This window comes from Formica exsecta, unplaced genomic scaffold, assembly GCF_003651465.1.
Source record: "Formica exsecta isolate Colony F162 unplaced genomic scaffold, ASM365146v1 scaffold83, whole genome shotgun sequence".
Lineage (NCBI taxonomy): Eukaryota > Metazoa > Arthropoda > Insecta > Hymenoptera > Formicidae > Formica > Formica exsecta.
The window spans coordinates 428,831-447,096 of record NW_021853600.1 but is presented as its reverse complement, the minus strand read 5'-3'; the positions used below and the strand labels follow the sequence as shown (position 1 = coordinate 447,096).

At 39.9% G+C, this 18,266-nt stretch overlaps 3 protein-coding genes across 7 annotated transcripts in view; 2 read left to right on the top strand and 1 right to left on the bottom strand.

Annotated features, from left to right (window-relative positions):
- The window catches only part of LOC115244717 (protein O-mannosyltransferase 1), a 9,874-nt gene extending 6,314 nt beyond the window's left edge, over nt 1-3,560 (top strand). The window contains exons 2-6 of the mRNA XM_029822626.1: nt 300-601; nt 945-1,119; nt 1,194-2,289; nt 2,519-2,820; nt 2,907-3,560. Of these exons, the coding sequence (XP_029678486.1) occupies nt 300-601; nt 945-1,119; nt 1,194-2,289; nt 2,519-2,820; nt 2,907-3,093 (2,062 nt within the window). The 3' untranslated portion in view covers nt 3,094-3,560. The remainder of the gene's footprint in view (nt 1-299; nt 602-944; nt 1,120-1,193; nt 2,290-2,518; nt 2,821-2,906) is intronic.
- A 172-nt stretch (nt 3,561-3,732) lies between these two features.
- On the bottom strand, nt 3,733-7,113 carry LOC115244720. Its single transcript, XM_029822633.1, has 5 exons — nt 6,519-7,113; nt 5,178-6,131; nt 4,678-5,046; nt 4,367-4,543; nt 3,733-4,163 (listed from the first exon to the last, which is right to left on the bottom strand). Exons 2-5 carry the CDS (start codon nt 6,078-6,080, stop codon nt 3,999-4,001), a joined length of 1,614 nt encoding a protein of 537 aa, XP_029678493.1. The 5' UTR covers nt 6,081-6,131; nt 6,519-7,113; the 3' UTR covers nt 3,733-3,998.
- Nucleotides 7,114-7,667: 554 nt separating this feature from the next.
- LOC115244715 (rho-associated protein kinase 2) lies at nt 7,668-17,865 on the top strand. Of its 5 annotated transcripts, none has more exons than XR_003885417.1 (13): nt 7,668-8,260; nt 9,272-9,595; nt 9,716-9,876; nt 9,964-10,302; nt 10,596-11,729; nt 11,923-12,223; nt 12,304-12,327; nt 12,621-13,027; nt 13,205-13,846; nt 13,921-14,334; nt 14,413-14,629; nt 14,738-15,047; nt 15,476-15,608. XR_003885417.1 is itself a non-coding variant. In XM_029822619.1 (13 exons), the coding sequence occupies exons 2-13, from the start codon at nt 9,415-9,417 to the stop codon at nt 15,561-15,563; spliced, it is 4,131 nt and encodes a 1,376-aa protein (XP_029678479.1). In that variant the 5' UTR covers nt 7,668-8,260; nt 9,365-9,414; the 3' UTR covers nt 15,564-17,865. The 5 variants fall into 5 exon arrangements, 4 of the variants coding, with proteins under 4 accessions (XP_029678479.1, XP_029678477.1, XP_029678480.1 ...); XM_029822619.1 differs by having other exon boundaries at nt 9,365-9,595; nt 14,738-14,960; nt 15,476-17,865; XM_029822617.1 differs by having other exon boundaries at nt 14,738-14,960; nt 15,476-17,865.
- The last annotated feature ends 401 nt before the right edge of the window (nt 17,866-18,266 follow it).

Below are 18,266 nucleotides of genomic sequence, written 5' to 3'. Positions count from 1 at the left end.
TATTTTTTTTTTTTTTTAATACAAATTGACCAAATAAATTTCTCAAAAATGGATCGAATGGATCGAAAAATGGCTAGGACTTGAAATATACTTTAAGCTAATTTTCACTCATTTTCTCAATTATTAGCTATTATTTAAATTAATTACATTTTTTAATACAAATTGACCAAATAAATTTCTCAAAATGTAAAATAATGGATCGAAAAATGGCTAGGACTTGAAATATACTTTAAGCTAATTTTCACTCATTTTCTCAATTATTAGCTATTATTTAATTTATCATAATTAATTACATGTAGATTCGATGAGCTGCATTATGGCAAATATGTCGGATTATACATGAAGAGAACGTTCTTTTTTGACTCTCATCCGCCTCTGGGAAAGCAATTGGTTTCCGCAGCGGCGTACTTGGCTGGATTCGACGGACAATTCAAGTTCGACAGAATCGGAAGTTCTTACGGCGATACGGTTCCTCTATACGCTTTACGCCTAGTACCGGCAATATGCGGTAGTCTGCTGATCCCCACGGGATATCATCTCATTTTAGAGCTGGGCTTGAAGCAATGGACCGCGACAATTGGCGGAATTCTATTATTACTCGGTAACTTTGTCTTGGGTAGAAAGTGCATTATTCAAGAGATTGCGGCACATTGTTCTCTTTTTTTTATTTCTAATTTCTTAATTGAAAGAATGCTAATACGGTAGATAATGCGGAAATGTAATATATGATTCGTATGATTAAAAAATTAAGTTTCAAGATTAATTTTGCTAAGTTTATGATTGGAAGATGATAAATTCTCTGCATGTATAATATAATCTACATATATAATTTAATATTTAATATTTTAATACTAATTGTTGCTCTCTGTGATATTTAACGCAATTCTACAATGCATGGTGTCCTCTATTAACATATTTTGCTAATACACTCATTGATATTTTAGACAATGCATTGTTGACACAGTCCAGATTTGTTCTGATGGAAAGTATTTTGATGCAATTTTCTTTGCTTGGTTTGTTGTGCATCGTAAAATTTCGAAAAATTATGGACCGACCGACATCTGCGTCCTGGTGGATTTGGCTGATATTAGGCATCGCAAACTTAACATGCGCGATGTGGTACGATTTTATTTATCGTCACTGCCCGCACTCATTCTCGATTGAGTTTGTCTAATCAAAACCTTTCTTTGTAGTGTGAAATATGTTGGATTTTACTCAATGGTTCTCGCGCTCTTTTTGATTGCTCGCGATTACTGGTCCCTGCTTCCAAAGAGGACTCTGTCAAGTACAATGTTGTGGATTCATCTTCTAATAAGACTCGTCGTGTTGATCGCCGTTATTGCCACCGTATATCTAAGCATATTCTATGTACATTTGGCGATACTCTCGAAAGCAGGGCCACATGATTCGGTCATGACGAGCGCGTTTCAAGCGAGTTTGGAAGGAGGACTCGCCAGTATCACGAAGGGGCAACCTCTGGAAGTAACACACGGTTCACAGATCACTCTCCGACATACATACGGCAGAGCTTGCTGGCTACACAGTCACAACCACGTGTATCCGTTGCGATATCCCGATGGTCGTGGCAGTTCTCATCAGCAGCAGGTCACTTGTTATTCATTTAAGGATGTTAACAACTGGTGGATTGTAAAAAGACCAGATAGGAACGATCTAGTGGTGACGAAACCCAGCAAGCCTATCCGGCATGGGGACGTGATTCAACTAGTACACGGAATCACGAGCAGGGCGTTAAATTCGCATGACGTCGCGGCGCCGATGACGCCGCAAAGTCAAGAGGTGTCATGCTATATCGATTACAATGTGTCGATGCCGTCGCAAAATCTCTGGCGGGTGGAGATCACGAACAGAGATCACTCCGGCGACGCATGGCATGCGATACAGAGCCAAGTGCGGTTGATACACGTGCACGCGAACGGAGCGGAGTTCGCGTTAAAGTTCAGCGGCAGACAACTGCCCGACTGGGGCTTCAATCAGCACGAGGTGGTGGCGGACCGGCTGATGGACCAGACCAATTCCATTTGGAACGTCGAGGAGCATCGTTATACCAAGAGCGAGGACCAAAAGCAACGGGAACGGGATCTAATTAGCGCGGAGATGATACCGTTGCAGGCGACCGCATTAAGCTTCTGGGAGAAATTTGCAGAACTGCAGATCAAAATGTTATTTGGCGGTCAGGAAGGTCAAAATAGCCATATGTATTCCAGCGGACCGCTCGAATGGCCATTGATGTCCCGGGGAATCGCATACTGGGTGTCCAACGATAGCAATGTAAGTCGAAAAATTGCACACTTGAACGCTCGATATATCGATAAATGTATCCTTAAGATAAAATATGATGTATTTTAATTGCGCTCAACTTGCTTCTTTACATCTTTTATTTTAATTTTAATTTTTTTACGTTTCTTATTTTAATGTTTTCAGTCAATTTTTTACCACTAGATAAATTCACTGATTTTTATAAACTAAGCTTAAATCGCGCTCATCATATGATTTTTAGGCACAAGTACATCTTTTGGGAAACATCGCGATTTGGTACTCCGGCACAATTTCGGTAATTGTGTATTCGGGGCTATTAATATTTTATTTGATGAGAAGAAGAAGAAAATGCTTTGATATTGCCGAGGAAGAATGGGAAAAGTTTGTTAACAATGCTTATGTACTGTTAACTGGATATCTTCTTCATTTCTTGCCGTTTTTATTTGTCGAACGAACTTTGTTTTTGCATCATTACTTACCAGCTTTTATTTTCAAAGTCTTATTAACAGCAGCAACAATTGATCATCTGTATTATTTAATTGGGTATGTTTTCCTAATTTAATAGTATAACATTAAATATAATTTGATCTTATATGAAGTTAATGTTAATTATCTATCTTCTATTTCAGCACTCATCGTCCATGGAACATTTCATTGTACATTCTAACATGTGGTACCATCGCTTGGATACTGTTTGTCATTTATGTATTTAAGAAATTCATTGTATTTAGTTATGGAACATCAGCTCTCAGTGCCAAGGATGTGATAAAATTGAGATGGAAAGATACCTGGGATTTTATTGTACATAAAACGTAAGAGTTTATCAAGTTAGATTTAAAGGCACAAAACTTTTACTCTCTCGCATAAGATATAATATTTTTAATTAAAAATGTTATGTTCAGAATGCGTGACATTCACAAAACGAACATTATACGTACAAATTAACGTGTTTTTATACAAAGAGATTTAACAGATATTATTGCTTTTAATGCGCATATATATATATATATATTATAAAGTATTTTTAATAGAGTTATAAGTGCCACAGATAGGCTAAATGACATAATGATAAATACTTTGATAAAGTAAAAAGTTAGATGAAAATTTTTATAGACTGATAATATATTTTGTAAGTTTGTTTTTATTGGCTTTTGCCACATTGCAAAAAAGTCACAAATATATTTAAAAAAAAATATATGGGTATAAAAAATAACGTATGTTATATTTTCTAATTGATAATTCAATGCAAACTTTTTTGATATTTGTTTAACAAGTAGTAGATCTTGTTAAACTGTATATAATGCAAAGATATATAGATAACACAATTTTAAATAAATTATTTTTTATAAGTATCAGATTAAGATCAGGAAAGAATTGATATTGGAATATGAGGAAAATCAAAACACGAAATAATGGATGTGCAAAATTTAATAAAAGCATTTAAAATACAGATTCTTCTCTTTATATTTATTAAATGTCGATATTCGCGCCGTATAAGTTAAAAAGGTTTTTATTTGTACAGAATAAATTATATCTTTATGCTTAGAATCGAGTATATTTGTACATTTTTTTCAAAATTTACAGTGAAAGATTGCTTTGAAAAATAAAGAAATGTCACAACAATGCAATGTACAACGTAAGAGTGGATTCTTTTTATTTTCATAAGTCCAAAAGTATGTACGCAATTCTTTTTTCTGTCATGTTCAACATGATCAAAGACACTAATGATATGTGAAAACTATAGATCGAATAAGACCATCACGAATCGCATGTGCACTATTACCAACTCCGAATGAGAAGAACACAGAATCACAGGACATATTTTGGGCACAAACTCCTACTGGATACCATCCAGCCTTATTAAATACCACACCAACTCGGTAAACCTGTTCATAACAGAATAATATTTTCATGATATAAACGATTGAATATAATAATATATCTGAATATAATAATATATCTGCAAACGATCAAAGCAAATCGAGAATTTTTGGCACTTCAGAATGAGATTATTTTATGATTTTTGCAAAAAGTAATGACAAATATTAATTACATAGTAAAAAAATAATTATATTGCAGTTACACGAACCTTATGCTTCTGAATGTAAACTGGTCGATTAAAAGTAATTTCCACGAGAGTGCCGAAATTCGCTTTAGTGGTGAAATGTGTGTACGTCAAACGCGTGCCGTCGCAGTCGAGAAGATGAGCGTACAAGATTTCGGTGTAAGACGTATCACCATGTATAGGGTGAGTAAAACTGCTCGCCTAATAAACGAATTGCGTGATATATGCGAACGGTAATTACTACTACTGCTCCCGGGCCATACAGGCCTGTTTGGCCCTTGGCCTCCTGGCGAACGGTAATTAGATGGACATAATAACTAATCTCTCTAGCTTACCGCGGCGATTTGCGTGGGAACTTGTACACCCACTACACAAATGTTCTTATCCACACTGAACGTGACGGAACAATCCAGTACGTTTGTATTCAAGCAATCTGTTTGTTGAACTATCGATCTGAGGCAGTAATATTTTGGTCCCTCGCGTACGAGCACTGCCGTGGAAGAGGAATTTGCAAATAAATTTCCAGAATCCTTATTCATGCCTTGTTCATGTCTCCCTCCAAATATCGGTGAAGTTTCCCGCAATGTACTGCTAGGCTCCCTATCATTTAGAAGGCCAGTACGCACCGGAATATTCAATTGACCGTATGGAATAAATGGTTGAATAAAAGATCTTGTTTTTTCCTCATCTAAAAGAGAAAACATCTAAAAGAGAGAAAACAAATGAGAAAAGTGCTGTAATATATACTTTTTCACTCTAACATATATATATTTATATATCTTCTTTTAATAAAATGTTGTTCTTTAGCAACCATCCAGAAAACTTTGTGACTTACTTTGGGAAGTACCATAGTGGTACCATTCGTAGTTTGAGACTTTACTGGCTTTGCTCTGCTATTTGAATTAGTACAGAAACCTTCGGGCATAGGTGTTTTGTTGTCAGTACGTAATATATTCATTAATATATCAAAAGCCTCATCTTTTGTGAGCAGAGGAGACATACCAGGACCTCCTGCAAACTCTTGCGGAGTCAAACTCAAAAATCTTATCTTTGAGAGGGCATTTCCAATAACAGATTTTAAAGATTTTCCATTGGTTGGATCAAGAAATTTCCTAGAACATTCTGCCTTGGCCCATTGTTCCAATCCAGTAAATAATTCTATCTCCGAACTGATCTGCAAATCATCTTGGTCCAAGACCTTGAGAAGTGTTCCTAGCTCCACATCCTCCCAACTAGATTCCTTTAATATTTCGTCCGTCTTTGTGCGTATGATCTGCAAACACTTGTCCATCAACACAGGTTCTTCAAACAATTGAGCAAATTCGTATGCCCTACATGCTTTCTTCGGCGAGAGATCTGACCAGAGATACTTTGTGCATTCCTCTACTAAGCATGGCAGCATGTACTTCTTGGCACAATAACATAACTCACAAGCCAACTCGAAAGATCCTAACTCTACTTTATCTGTATATATATATTCCAACAAAGCCTTAAACGCTTCAGGCTGAACATCCTTTATCGGTATCGGATCATTCTTTTCTGCCATACCGCCAAAGAACATAGCCTCGAAAACTGGGCTAGACATTGCCAGAAACAATTTGTGGCCTTTGAGAGTCTGTTGTTGAGGTTCTTGCCCGACGATAAAGTTGCAATCGGACCATTGTCCAGTCTCCAGCAAGTACTGGCCACGCTCCGAAAGTTTCTGTTTGCTGGTCTGCCAGTCGCAAAGCAGGCTCATCTTTACGATACAGGGTGTTCACTTGTGCGTGCGTGTATACACGATTTTCAGCTGCAATGTGAATACAGAGTAATGAGAATGGACTATGACGAGTGAAGTAAACTCGCGAACATGTCCGTTATTCGCCAAGACGTATTTGTCACCCTGCCTTATCTTATCTGTCAGATGGACGTATAAAGATTTGTACACTTAGGGTATGTAATTGTCACGTCAATGCAACATGAAATATTTCTCAGTGGGTTTTAAATATCGATAACAATCTGGTTCTGTAACATGTCAATGTGTATTGCTCTACTTGACAACCATATAAGAATATATGACATTAGGTTGAGACGTGACGTTATGTATGTAACGTGCATAGATCTTTATACGATCGGACGACGACAAAGATGAGCCGTAGATGACGCACGTGAGAGACGCGCGTACATATATACTCACCTATTTTTGAACAACACACGTTATCGCTATAAATACGGCGTGGCAAGACGCACGCTGGCCAAAAAGAAATAGTCCACGTGAGAAGAGAGAGAGAGAGAGAGACAGACAGACAGAGAGAGGACAGCCGTCGTGTGGATGCGGATACGTCGTACGCGGGGAAAAATGAGCCACCTATCCTAGATGACTTGGAGAATACGTTCTCGATGACACTTTACACTTTCGCGCTCGCACACGAAGTGCAGCGAAATCGGGCAATCGAACGAATCTGTCGTCGTGGTTGTTGTTATCTATCTTCTTCCAGTTCCGATGCGCCAACTGTCATCCGAACGCTACTGAACGCTACGCCATCTTAGACTGACTGACGACCACTGACGACGACGCCCCCTTCCCTCCCCCTCTCTTTCTCTATCCTTGCTTCTTCCAAGGCTCAACCTTTCCTCCCTCCTCCTCTAACCGTCCCGTTTCAACGCTTTTCGGAGTGGTCGACGGTCGACGCTCGCTCTTCGCATCCGCGACGATTTTCCACGACACAACGTGCCTGTCGCTCTCCCCCCTTCCCTTCCTACCCTCTGTTCCTTCCTTCTATTACCGCTAACGCACGTTATCGCTATAAATACGGCGTGGCAAGACGCACGCTGGCCAAAAAGAAATAGTCCACGTGAGAAGAGAGAGAGAGAGAGACAGACAGACAGAGAGAGGACAGCCGTCGTGTGGATGCGGATACGTCGTACGCGGGGAAAAATGAGCCACCTATCCTAGATGACTTGGAGAATACGTTCTCGATGACACTTTACACTTTCGCGCTCGCACACGAAGTGCAGCGAAATCGGGCAATCGAACGAATCTGTCGTCGTGGTTGTTGTTATCTATCTTCTTCCAGTTCCGATGCGCCAACTGTCATCCGAACGCTACTGAACGCTACGCCATCTTAGACTGACTGACGACCACTGACGACGACGCCCCCTTCCCTCCCCCTCTCTTTCTCTATCCTTGCTTCTTCCAAGGCTCAACCTTTCCTCCCTCCTCCTCTAACCGTCCCGTTTCAACGCTTTTCGGAGTGGTCGACGGTCGACGCTCGCTCTTCGCATCCGCGACGATTTTTATCCACGACACAACGTGCCTGTCGCTCTTCCCCCTTCCCTTCCTACCCTCTGTTCCTTCCTTCTATTACCGCTAACGACACGCGCACGAGAGTCGCGCTAAGTCCCAAGATCCCAAAGTCTCCTCCGGGTGATTTCAGACCGAACACGTTCACCGCGACGATCGATAATCCCGCGGCGCGGGTCGAAAAGCCGAGGGATCGAAGCCGCGGAAGTGCTGTGCTTGTACAGTAGTGGTGCTGTGCTGTGTCTCTCCGTCGTCGCGGATCAACCGTGTACATGTACGCGCATCGTCGCGGCCAGCAAAATGCGAACGTCGTCGTGAGTAACGCCAAGAGATCGTCGATCGGAGTTTGTATCGCTCGCGCGAGAACGGCGCACATTGAACCGGAGTGCGCGGAAGAAAGAGACGGATAGAGTAAGCGAGAAGAGAGGGAGGAAAAGAGCAGAGAGAAAGAGGCGGATTCTCGCGGAGTCTTTCCGTGGCTTTCGACGACCGTTGTGAATCGCCACCGATGGTGCACGCACGGTTCGGCTGTGTACACCACGCGAGATAATGCGCCTTCCTCTTCCCGGGGCGCCCGTCCGGATGACATCGTCGCCAGCCAACAACGGGACGACGTAGGGTGACGTCGCGACGAGGTACGTGTACCCCGCCTCTGCGATTCATCCTCATCCATCTCTCATCCGTACCTTCTTCGTCGCCGGTGCGATAATCGCCGTCCGTGAATGTGCGAACCACGGATGTGTTCTCGTCACCTCGGACACGAGGGGCTGACTTCTCCCCTCCCCCTCCCTACCCCCGCCACCTCTGACATGATCGACAGGATACGCGAGTGCGCGCGCTTTATAAGCGTTTTTCGCGAACATCTTTCCCGTCGCCGCCAATTCCCGGGGGAACGACGATGCGAGAGAGGCGAGGCTTTCCGCGTGTCATTTGACGTTCTCTCACTGTACGTGTTCCATCGTAAACGCTACTACTGACGTAACCCTCACATTCGTTCGAAGCTCCTCTCCGTTTCCTCCATCGGAGTGTCCATACGAAAAAGCGCGCAACGGGGAGGATCCTCGTGTGTCGTTGTAGTTTGCCGATGTTATTGCGAGGAAAAGGCGTCAGATAACAATACCGTTGTCGGGATCGCTCTTTGTTACACGCGCACGAATCGTTGTCACCTTGCAAATTACGCGGCTGAGTCATTGTTCCGTTAAACACGGTACCGCGACGTGTTGCCCGTATTTTCCTCGCATCGAAATGTTCTTGTCGCTTCTCTCATTTCTGTTTATCAGCAAATGCGAATTTGATTCTGAAATTATGTTTTTATAGATATTTATGTAACACAAGCTACATTGGTGAAATGCTAATCAGCAGAATTTCAAATTGTTTGTATTGTCACTGTAGTGCTGTCATAACGTTGTTGCTTTCATGTTCTATTATATAAGAACTAGAAATACTGCCAAGTGTTACAAGTACATGTGTTACCTGTGTTTATTTCTCATATATTTTTAATATATTTTTATGTCTAGCATATAAAGTACAGCGACTAGAATTCTATATATCGTTAATATAATTACACAGTTTTTTATTATGAGAAAGACTTGTTTACTATATTTGTTTACATTTATTTACATTTGTTTATGGATTTATTTGTTTAGAAGATATGGAGGGTCCATTGAGCATCACTGTTACACATTGTTCAAATTGATGCTACATTTAGCCTTGAATTTGGACAATTTTTAATGCGATAGAAGCAGTACATTGTTGAGGCACAGTAATCCAGACTCCTATCAAAGGAGAGATGGATACCGTGTGCGATGAGGATAGGCGGAGACGCCTACGGGCTTTGGAGGAGAAGATTAAGGATCCGAGAAGTGTCACAAATATCGATTGCTTATTGGATACAGTCCAGGCCTTGGTATTAGATTGCGATCATGCGAGCGTGAAACGTATGAAAAATATAGAAGCTTATATGAATAGATGTAAGTATTGTTTTATAATGCTTAATAGAAATGTAATATTTATTAATCTTTTTTAATTTCACAAGCGAATAGGTGTGCTATATATGAGGAGAATGAGAATATTTATTTGTGTTTTTACAGATGACTCCGTAGCACAAGAGATTTATAAAATGCGAATGCGTACGGATGATTTTACTTTGATAAAAGTAATCGGCCGTGGCGCATTTGGAGAGGTGCAGTTGGTTAGACATAGATCTACGCAAAAGGTTTATGCTATGAAATTACTTAGTAAATTTGAAATGGTGAGAATATCTTTGTTCATTTTTGTGCGTGTCGTAAAAAGTTTGTCTATATTTTTCCTTATTCGAGATTTCATGTTATTTTTTTAGATTAAGAGATCGGATTCCGCATTTTTTTGGGAAGAGAGAGACATAATGGCTCACGCAAATTCTCCGTGGATAGTCCAGCTCCACTTTGCATTCCAAGATCAAAAGTATCTCTATATGGTTATGGATTATATGCCAGGAGGAGATTTAGTGAATCTGATGTCCAATTACGAAGTGCCAGAGAAATGGGCAAAATTTTACTGTGCCGAAGTGGTGCTTGCATTAGACGCGATACACCTTATGGGTTTCGTTCACAGAGACGTGAAACCAGACAATATGTTGCTCGACAAGCATGGTCATCTAAAACTTGCCGACTTTGGCACATGTATGAGGATGGATGCTGTGAGTTTAACCTCTTTTATTTTTGATTTTAAATTAACTAGGTTTACATTTAAACACTATTAATAGAAAACATTTTGTAAAGATATTCTAATTATGTATATTAAGACAAATTTTTGAACCATAACTTATTTTAAAGAAATAAAATTATCTTATATTTAAAATGTGACAAGGTAAACTTATAATATTGCGAGAGTATAAGCTCTTTCTCTCTCTCTCTCTCTCTCTCTCTCTCTCTCTCTCTCTCTCTCAGATTAAAGCTTCTTAATTTTAATGTTCAAATGTTTGCTTTGCAGGACGGTTTAGTACGGTCCGATACAGCGGTTGGTACACCCGATTACATATCCCCGGAAGTTCTACAATCGCAAGGCGGGGAAGGAGTATACGGTCGCGAATGCGACTGGTGGTCCGTAGGTGTTTTTCTGTACGAGATGTTGTTCGGTGATACACCGTTTTTCGCCGACTCCTTAGTGGGGACATATTCAAAAATCATGGATCACAGGAACTCGTTATACTTTCCTCAAAATGTCGAGATTTCTCATTCGGCGAAGAACTTAATATGCGGCTTCCTCACTGATAGAACGAAACGTCTGGGTCGTAACGGTGTCGATGAAATTAAAAGCCATCCATTCTTCAAGAACGATCAGTGGACTTTCGATAATCTAAGGGAATGTGTGCCACCGGTAGTGCCCGAACTTTCAGGGGATGACGATACTAGCAATTTCGATGACGTCGACAAAGAGGACGGACCGGAGGAGAGTTTCCCAGTACCTAAAGCTTTTTCCGGAAATCATCTGCCTTTCATTGGATTCACTTACTCGGGAGATTACCAGCTAATGTTCTCTTATGGCAAGGAGTCCGTGGATGGATTGGAGAATCATGTTAATAATGGTACCACTGACGATGTGAAGATCTCGCAGCTGGAAAACTTGCTAGATCGTGAGAGACGACAAGTAGAGATGATGGAGTCGAGACAGAAAGCGTTGAACATGCAGTTGGAAGCAATGACATGTCGAGAAGCTGAGCTGCGTGAAGAAGTAGGCAGAGCGGACAAAGAATTGACGCTGCTCAGGCACAATTACAAGGAGGCGCAACGTAGAGTGGAGCACGAGACGGAGACTCGTCGGAAGGCAGAATCATTGCTGGTGGAAGTGAAGAAGAAGTTTGACGAGGAGCAAACAAGGCGGGCGCGAGATGTCAGCAATTCGCAGCAAACATCCGAGCGAGTAACGACATTGGAAAAGCAGATCAAAGAGATGCAGTGCAAACTAGAGAGAGAAACAGAAACGGTGACGAGATTGCGCAAGCAGGCGACGGAAATCACTGTGGCGCGTCAAGCCGCCGAGCAAATGGCGAGCGAACTCCAAGTTGCCAGGGCTCAGCTGCAAGCACAGCGTGATAATTTACAACAAGAGGTTGCCACGCTCCAGGTACAATCCAATTTTTTTTTCTAAATGAAAAAAAATCTTATGTTTTTTGCAAGATGCGTGTAAATTTTTGAAAAATTATAAAAATGTTTTTTTCTCCAAAAATCTATAAAATAATATTCAAAATTTAAAATAAAAAATTGGTTTAAAAATAATTTATCTTTCATACATGAAATGTTCTTCCGTTTTTCTACAGGGCCAACTTTCCAAGGAACGAAGTTCGAGATCGCAAGCATCATTGTTGACGGCCGAACTAGAGACACGTCTTTCTGCCTTACATCTCGAGTTAGAACGTAGTCGTGAGAAGGAGGAGAAGGCGACTCTGGATAATAGACAACTAAACGAAAGAATTTCCGCGTTAGAAAAAGAAGCTGCTAGTTTAACTCTGGAATTAAAAGCTGCGCAAGCGAGGTACAATCAAGAAGTTGTGGCGCATCAAGAGACGGAGCGTTCGCGCATTCTCTCCAAAGAGGAAGCCAATTTGGAAGTTGTCAAAGGTACTTGTTTCAAATTTTACATGAAGATAGAGACATCATATTTCTGATAAAGCATATTTTATTTTGCCTATGCAACGCAGGGCAAAAGAACGGAATTTTCAAAGGTAATATATGTGATCGACGAATTCACACTTTCTTTTTTTTCTGTTCTTGAAATATATGCTAGAATATATTCTGAAATATCTAAATTATTTACTTTTATATTTATAAACTGCATTTCTGCTATTTTGTGCTAATCTCTTATGTGTTTTCTCATTATTGCTGCATATTTGTATGTAATGGCATATCTATTTGTGTACGTACATATTCTAATCTCTATATTTATAAATTTAAAGAAATGCATTTCATATTGTTACTTATGTTACGCATATTGGTTTACTACAAATAGGTCTACAAGCGAAATTAAACGAGGAGAAAAGCGGAAGACAACGCGCGGAATTACTTGCGCAGGAAAAGGAACGTCAGACATCAATGCTCTCTGTCGATTATAGACAGATACAACAACGATTGCAAAAGTTAGAAGGTGAACACAGACAAGAAGTGGAAAAAGTCAAAGTGCTGCAGGGCCAAGTTGAGCAGGAACAACAGAAAAGGAACGTCCTTCAGACCGATTTAGGTCAGCAAACGTCCGAAGCGGGAAGACTTCGCGCTCGCGAGCAACAATTGGTTGGAGAGGTTGCTCAATTGAGGGAAGCTAAGCGGCAAATAGAAGAGGAGTTACATCACTTAAAAACGCAAAGGAACGTTGATCAGTTACAGACGAAAGAATTGCAAGAGCAATTAGAAGCCGAAGCTTATTTCTCGGTACGTAATAACAAAAGTTTAATCACGTATATGATCTCAAATCTGTAATTATCGAATAATGAACAAAAACAATACAAATAAGAAATATTGGATATAAGAATAAATATGAAACTTATTATAACAAAATTATCGTGAGTTTAGATTTTCAGGGAGAATTATAACTTTTGTGTTTTTCAGACTCTTTACAAAACACAGACGCAAGAATTACGTGAAGAGCTGGACGAAAAAATGAGACTGCAGCAAGAATTGGAGGAAGAACGTAGCTCTCTGGTTCATCAGTTACAACTGTCTTTGGCGCGCGGTGATAGTGAGGCGCTGGCCAGATCCATAGCCGAGGAGACCGTAGCAGACTTAGAAAAGGAAAGAACCATGAAGGAGCTGGAATACAAAGACGGAGTAGCCAAGCATCATCAAGAGCTAAATTCAAAGGAACAAATTATAAACAGACTTAAGGAGAACGAAAGCGAATTCAAGAAATCGGTCGATCAAGCTCTGAAGGAAAAGGAGGACTTTGGCAAACGGTTGAAAGAAGTGCAAGAGCAGCTTGGCAAAGCACAGTTCAATGTGGAAGAAATTGAAAAGCTAAGCAGCAAGCTAAAAACTGAACAACTGTTGAAGCAGCAGGCGGTCAACAAGCTGGCCGAGATCATGAACCGGAAGGATCTTTCGTCGAGCGGGAAGAATAAAAACAAAGCATCTGCTGCAGATCTCAGGAAGAAGGAGAAGGATTGCAGGCGCCTGCAACAAGAACTCACTCAAGAGAGAGAAAAGTACGGACAATTGGCAGCTAAATGGCAGAAAGATTTGCAAGATATGCAAGTAAGCGAGATATATCTTTACTTGCATTTTGTATATTATATAGAATTGCATAAAAAAAATTTTTTTTTTCTCAGGCGCAACTTGTGGAGGAAAATCAGGCAAAGCTAAAGCTGCAAATGGAACTGGATTCGAAGGACTCAGAAATAGAAACGCTGCAAATGAAAATTGCGTCGCTCAATTCGGAAACTGCAAGCGTCTCGTCCATCGAGAACGACGACGCTGAGGATTCGGTTTTGTCTGAGCATGGTACGATGAGACTGGAGGGTTGGTTAAATGTGCCAAACAAGCAGAATATTAAGCGGCACGGCTGGAAGAAGCAATACGTTGTAGTCTCCTCCAAGAAGATAATTTTCTATAATAGCGAAAACGATAAAATGAACGCCGATCCGGTTCTGATATTAGACTTGAATAAAGTCTTCCACGTTAGATCTGTTACTCAGGGTGATGTTATCCGAGCCAATGCCAAAGATATACCCAGAATATTTCAGGTATCTACTTTATTAATCTCGATTCTTTGAATTGCCATACTTGCGTCAGTATTGAACATTAATCAATCTCGTTTGCAGTTACTCTATGCCGGTGAAGGTGAAGCGAGGCGGCCCGGCGACGAAGGAAATACACTGCCTGGAGTGGATTTACCGCAGCTCACAGATAAACCCGGCACTCAGTCGCTGAAGGGTCATGAGTTTGTGTCAATATCTTATCACATGCCGACGACCTGCGAGGTCTGTTCGAAACAGCTCTGGCATATGTTTCGACCTTCGCCGGCTCTCGAATGCCGAAGTATGTATTGTATCTATTATTATAATCGTTTACATATGGATTTAACTTCTACATATGTCGTTCTCTTATCCTTTTTTTATATAAAACAAAATTCGCTATTATACGCAGGGTGTCGCATTAAGGTTCATAAGGAACACTTGGATAAGAAGGAGGATGCCATAGCCCCATGCAAACTGCACTATGATCCGAATAGCGCTCGTGAGTTGTTGCTGCTTGCGGCGAATCCTGAGGACCAGAAGTATTGGGTCTCGCGGCTGTCCAGACGCGTTCAGAAATGCGGCTACAAAGCGAACTCACACGTAGACGGCACGGGGCAGCGCGTTTCGCCAAGGTAGCGTAGCCGATGCTGCTGCTCGAAGTGAGCGGGGACTAAGTAGCTCTCTTATTTTGTGACATCGCATGATGTGGGTGTAGAGAGGTTAGACTTGTTTGATTTTTTTTTTTCCTTTTCCTTTTGTCATCATTTCTACACCAGTCTTGTATATAATTGTATATATTGGCACAATGCATGACATTGATTGTTGTGAATGATTATTGAAACTAATTGAACAATTAAATAAAATCAGAAAAGCAAATACTAAAAGACAATGTGTATCGATTTAAAAATAGCATGTCTCATGTAGATATTATACTGCACAACGAAATTTTCGGCGCTTTCTACAGAAACAGGTTAGCTTGTGCAATTTTCTCCACTCGTACTATCATATAATATATACATATTATTAAATTACCATGCTTGGAGAGCGTTTTATAGCTTTGACTATGCAATGTTTTTTTATTTGTGTTTTTGAGATCGAATGATATATAAATGACAGATTTATATGACATTTTATATTTTTTTTCCAGGGAATCCACGAGGTCGACTCTGAAGCCATACTTATTGGTGCAGCAACGATCCGCGACATTGCCAGCAAACGCCAGTATGGGCAAGTGATCTTGGAAAATGTTAGTATTGGCGATTAAGAATTCCACTCACGATCTGCTACCGCATTTTACGCGTTAATGGTAGTGATGTCAATGAGAATCGTGGTAAAAAGAACTTTTACAACCTCGTGATTTCCCCTGCGCACCTGGCAACTGAAGTAGACTGTCAATAATTTCCTAGATCAATGTGAAAATAATTGAAATAGTGATTACGATCGTAATGTGACTTTTGCAGCTAAGGGTAAGTGAAATTCAAGTTTGAGTATCGCTGGAGAAAACAGGGTTACTATATATGTACCGGGTGATAAACGGATACGATGATAAGGATGGAGAAAGATAGGATGCCGTGTCCAGGGTTGCGCGCCATTATCAAGTTCCCGGGACAATAATTGAATTAATTGAAACGCGCCGTGTTCCTCATATTTGCTGGATTGTTTTATCATGAGCGACATGTAATAATCTTTTCGGTGTTCGTGATATTCGCGGCAGATTGTAAAACGTTCTTTAGAAGAATGGTCGAATTTCTGCAGTGATTTTTCTGGATTAGAACTCTCTTATATTGGACTTTGTATACGCACATTTCTTACTGCCTTTGATAACGATTATCGATAAATTGTGATGGAGACTTTTAGCTTAAGGCGTTTTTTCGATGCTTTAAACCGATTTCGGAAGCTTGGAAAAAGAGTATATATATAGTATTTTGGAATTATTTTATATATACACAGAATGTTCTTTGAGGATGTATGTAGGTATGCGCGGGGATCTTTTGCTTTTAACATGAGTATTAGCGAGGATTTATTTAACATTTGATAGTTGAGATGTGTTTTTGGACCGAGTTTAATTTCAAGAAGGTGTAAATAACTGAATACGTGTTCGAAGATCAATGTTTTTATCGAAATTGCGGCAAGTGAGTTGGCTCATGTCGGCGGACATCGCGAGGAAGAAGTAATATTTGCGAAATTGACCAGAATGTGTGTGGCGTCTGTAAGAACTATATGAGTACACAATAATGAGTGCCAGCTTGTATAGTAGAGATAATGATTACGGTTGTACTTTAAAAGTTTTTATTACAATACACGAACTAATGACGTCCGCTATATCCCAACAGAGACAGAGAGACAGCTAACGAGAGGACAAACTAACAAAAATATATCATGCATAATTCAGAAGCTCAACAGCTTCGTCATGGTGCCATACGGCTTAGCCATTTTTGGCATCGAAAGAAGCGATAGGAAGAAACAAAAAAAACGAGAAAGATATTAGAAATCGTATTAGATATTATTAATGCATCATCGCCGTCTGTGTTCTTTCCAAAGTACGTTTGTGAGACATTGCGTTGTGTCGAGACTCGTCGGAACGAAGAAAGCCGCTTCCATCGATGTTAGTCAGCTAACTGTGGTTAATATTCTTCTTTCCCATGCGAACTCTCTAAAGTTATAGACACTAATTGCAATTAAACGAGTTGAGCGAAATTGTTCATTATGATTTCCTGTCTCTTTTCTAAAGAGATAAAATCTAAAAAAAGTTTGTCTCGGAAATCTAGAAAGATTTACATTTTTTTAAATGAAAAAGATAAAGAATTAATAAAGCATCAGTTAAGTTACGAATGATAGCTAAATTTAGAAAGGAGTAGGGAATCGATAATCAGAACCAAGTCAAGCAATAGAGCAAACAAAAGCAATAGAAAAACCAAGATTATTTATAGCAAGTTTGTCATACGCACGCCGAACTTTAGTTAATTAAATTCTCTTTTTTATTTGGATTATAGCTAACTTTCTAAATAGGGGAAGGAGAATTTCTAACCGGAATTAGTTAACTAAAGTTGTCGGTGTAACTGGTTCTAAGAACTCAGCGAGACGTCCATCAAAAATGGTGCTCTTCCCACTTTTTCCTCCCTGTCCTATCCATCCTTTTGGTTTGATAAAATATTGAGAGCGAGCGAAAAACTGTCGATGCTTCTCATAATTATAAATTGTAAAAGTACGAAAGAGAGAAAGAGATGAATTTGAAACAGAAAAAAAAACGTCATCCAATATACTGCCCCGTGCCTTCTTCACTATTTTGGTTCTCCATGAGAGCGAAACTTGGAGAAAATTGGCAATGAGAAAGAAAGAGGAAGAATGAAAGAATGAATGAATGAATGGGTGAGTGAGTAAGAATGATAGAGTGCGAGAATGACGGAGGGCGAGATAGATAAAGAAAGAAAAAGAAAGGAAAAGAGGAAGAACTTGTTACAGCATATTTTATTATTGTTTAGTTATTTACAATCTGTATATTATTAATTAATATTACGATTAAAAGTATTTTGTAGATAATATGCGGCTCTCTTTGATGATGCACTTATGACCACCGATTGCGCGATTTCGAGCATTCGCGATAATCGCGTATTACGGGCGATCTTTTTTCGTGGCGTTTGTTTCTCTTTTATTTATATATTGCTACAATCGATGGCTTAAAAGCTGCCCTCGTTCTCGATTAATTGTGGGCGAATGGAGCACGTATCGTAGAATTAATCAGAGATTCCCTATATGACTGCATGACAAATTTATGATGCAACATTATTTGAGAGTAGGTCTGAATTGCCTTAAATACGTTAGTTAAAATACGGTAAACTCGTTATGTCGTCTTCCCCATTGATGAAACTGTCCCACTTTAAATAATCGAAAAGTCCTTAAAAAGGTATTGATAAGTGAATATACTCTCAATCTACTTG

Excerpts from the sequence above, each read along its gene's own strand:
- LOC115244720 (XM_029822633.1), bottom strand. The coding sequence starts at position 6,080 with ATGAGCCTGCTTTGCGACTGGCAGACCAGCAAACAGAAACTTTCGGAG. Across the intron at positions 5,047-5,177 it reads CCACTATGGTACTTCCCAAA|ATGTTTTCTCTTTTAGATGA; the intron begins GTAAGTCACAAA and ends TCTCTCTTTTAG. Across the intron at positions 4,164-4,366 it reads TTTACATTCAGAAGCATAAG|GTTTACCGAGTTGGTGTGGT; the intron begins GTTCGTGTAACT and ends TGTTATGAACAG.
- LOC115244715 (XM_029822619.1), top strand. The coding sequence starts at position 9,415 with ATGGATACCGTGTGCGATGAGGATAGGCGGAGACGCCTACGGGCTTTG. Across the intron at positions 12,328-12,620 it reads AAAGAACGGAATTTTCAAAG|CGAAATTAAACGAGGAGAAA; the intron begins GTAATATATGTG and ends TAGGTCTACAAG. Across the intron at positions 14,335-14,412 it reads ATATACCCAGAATATTTCAG|TTACTCTATGCCGGTGAAGG; the intron begins GTATCTACTTTA and ends TCTCGTTTGCAG.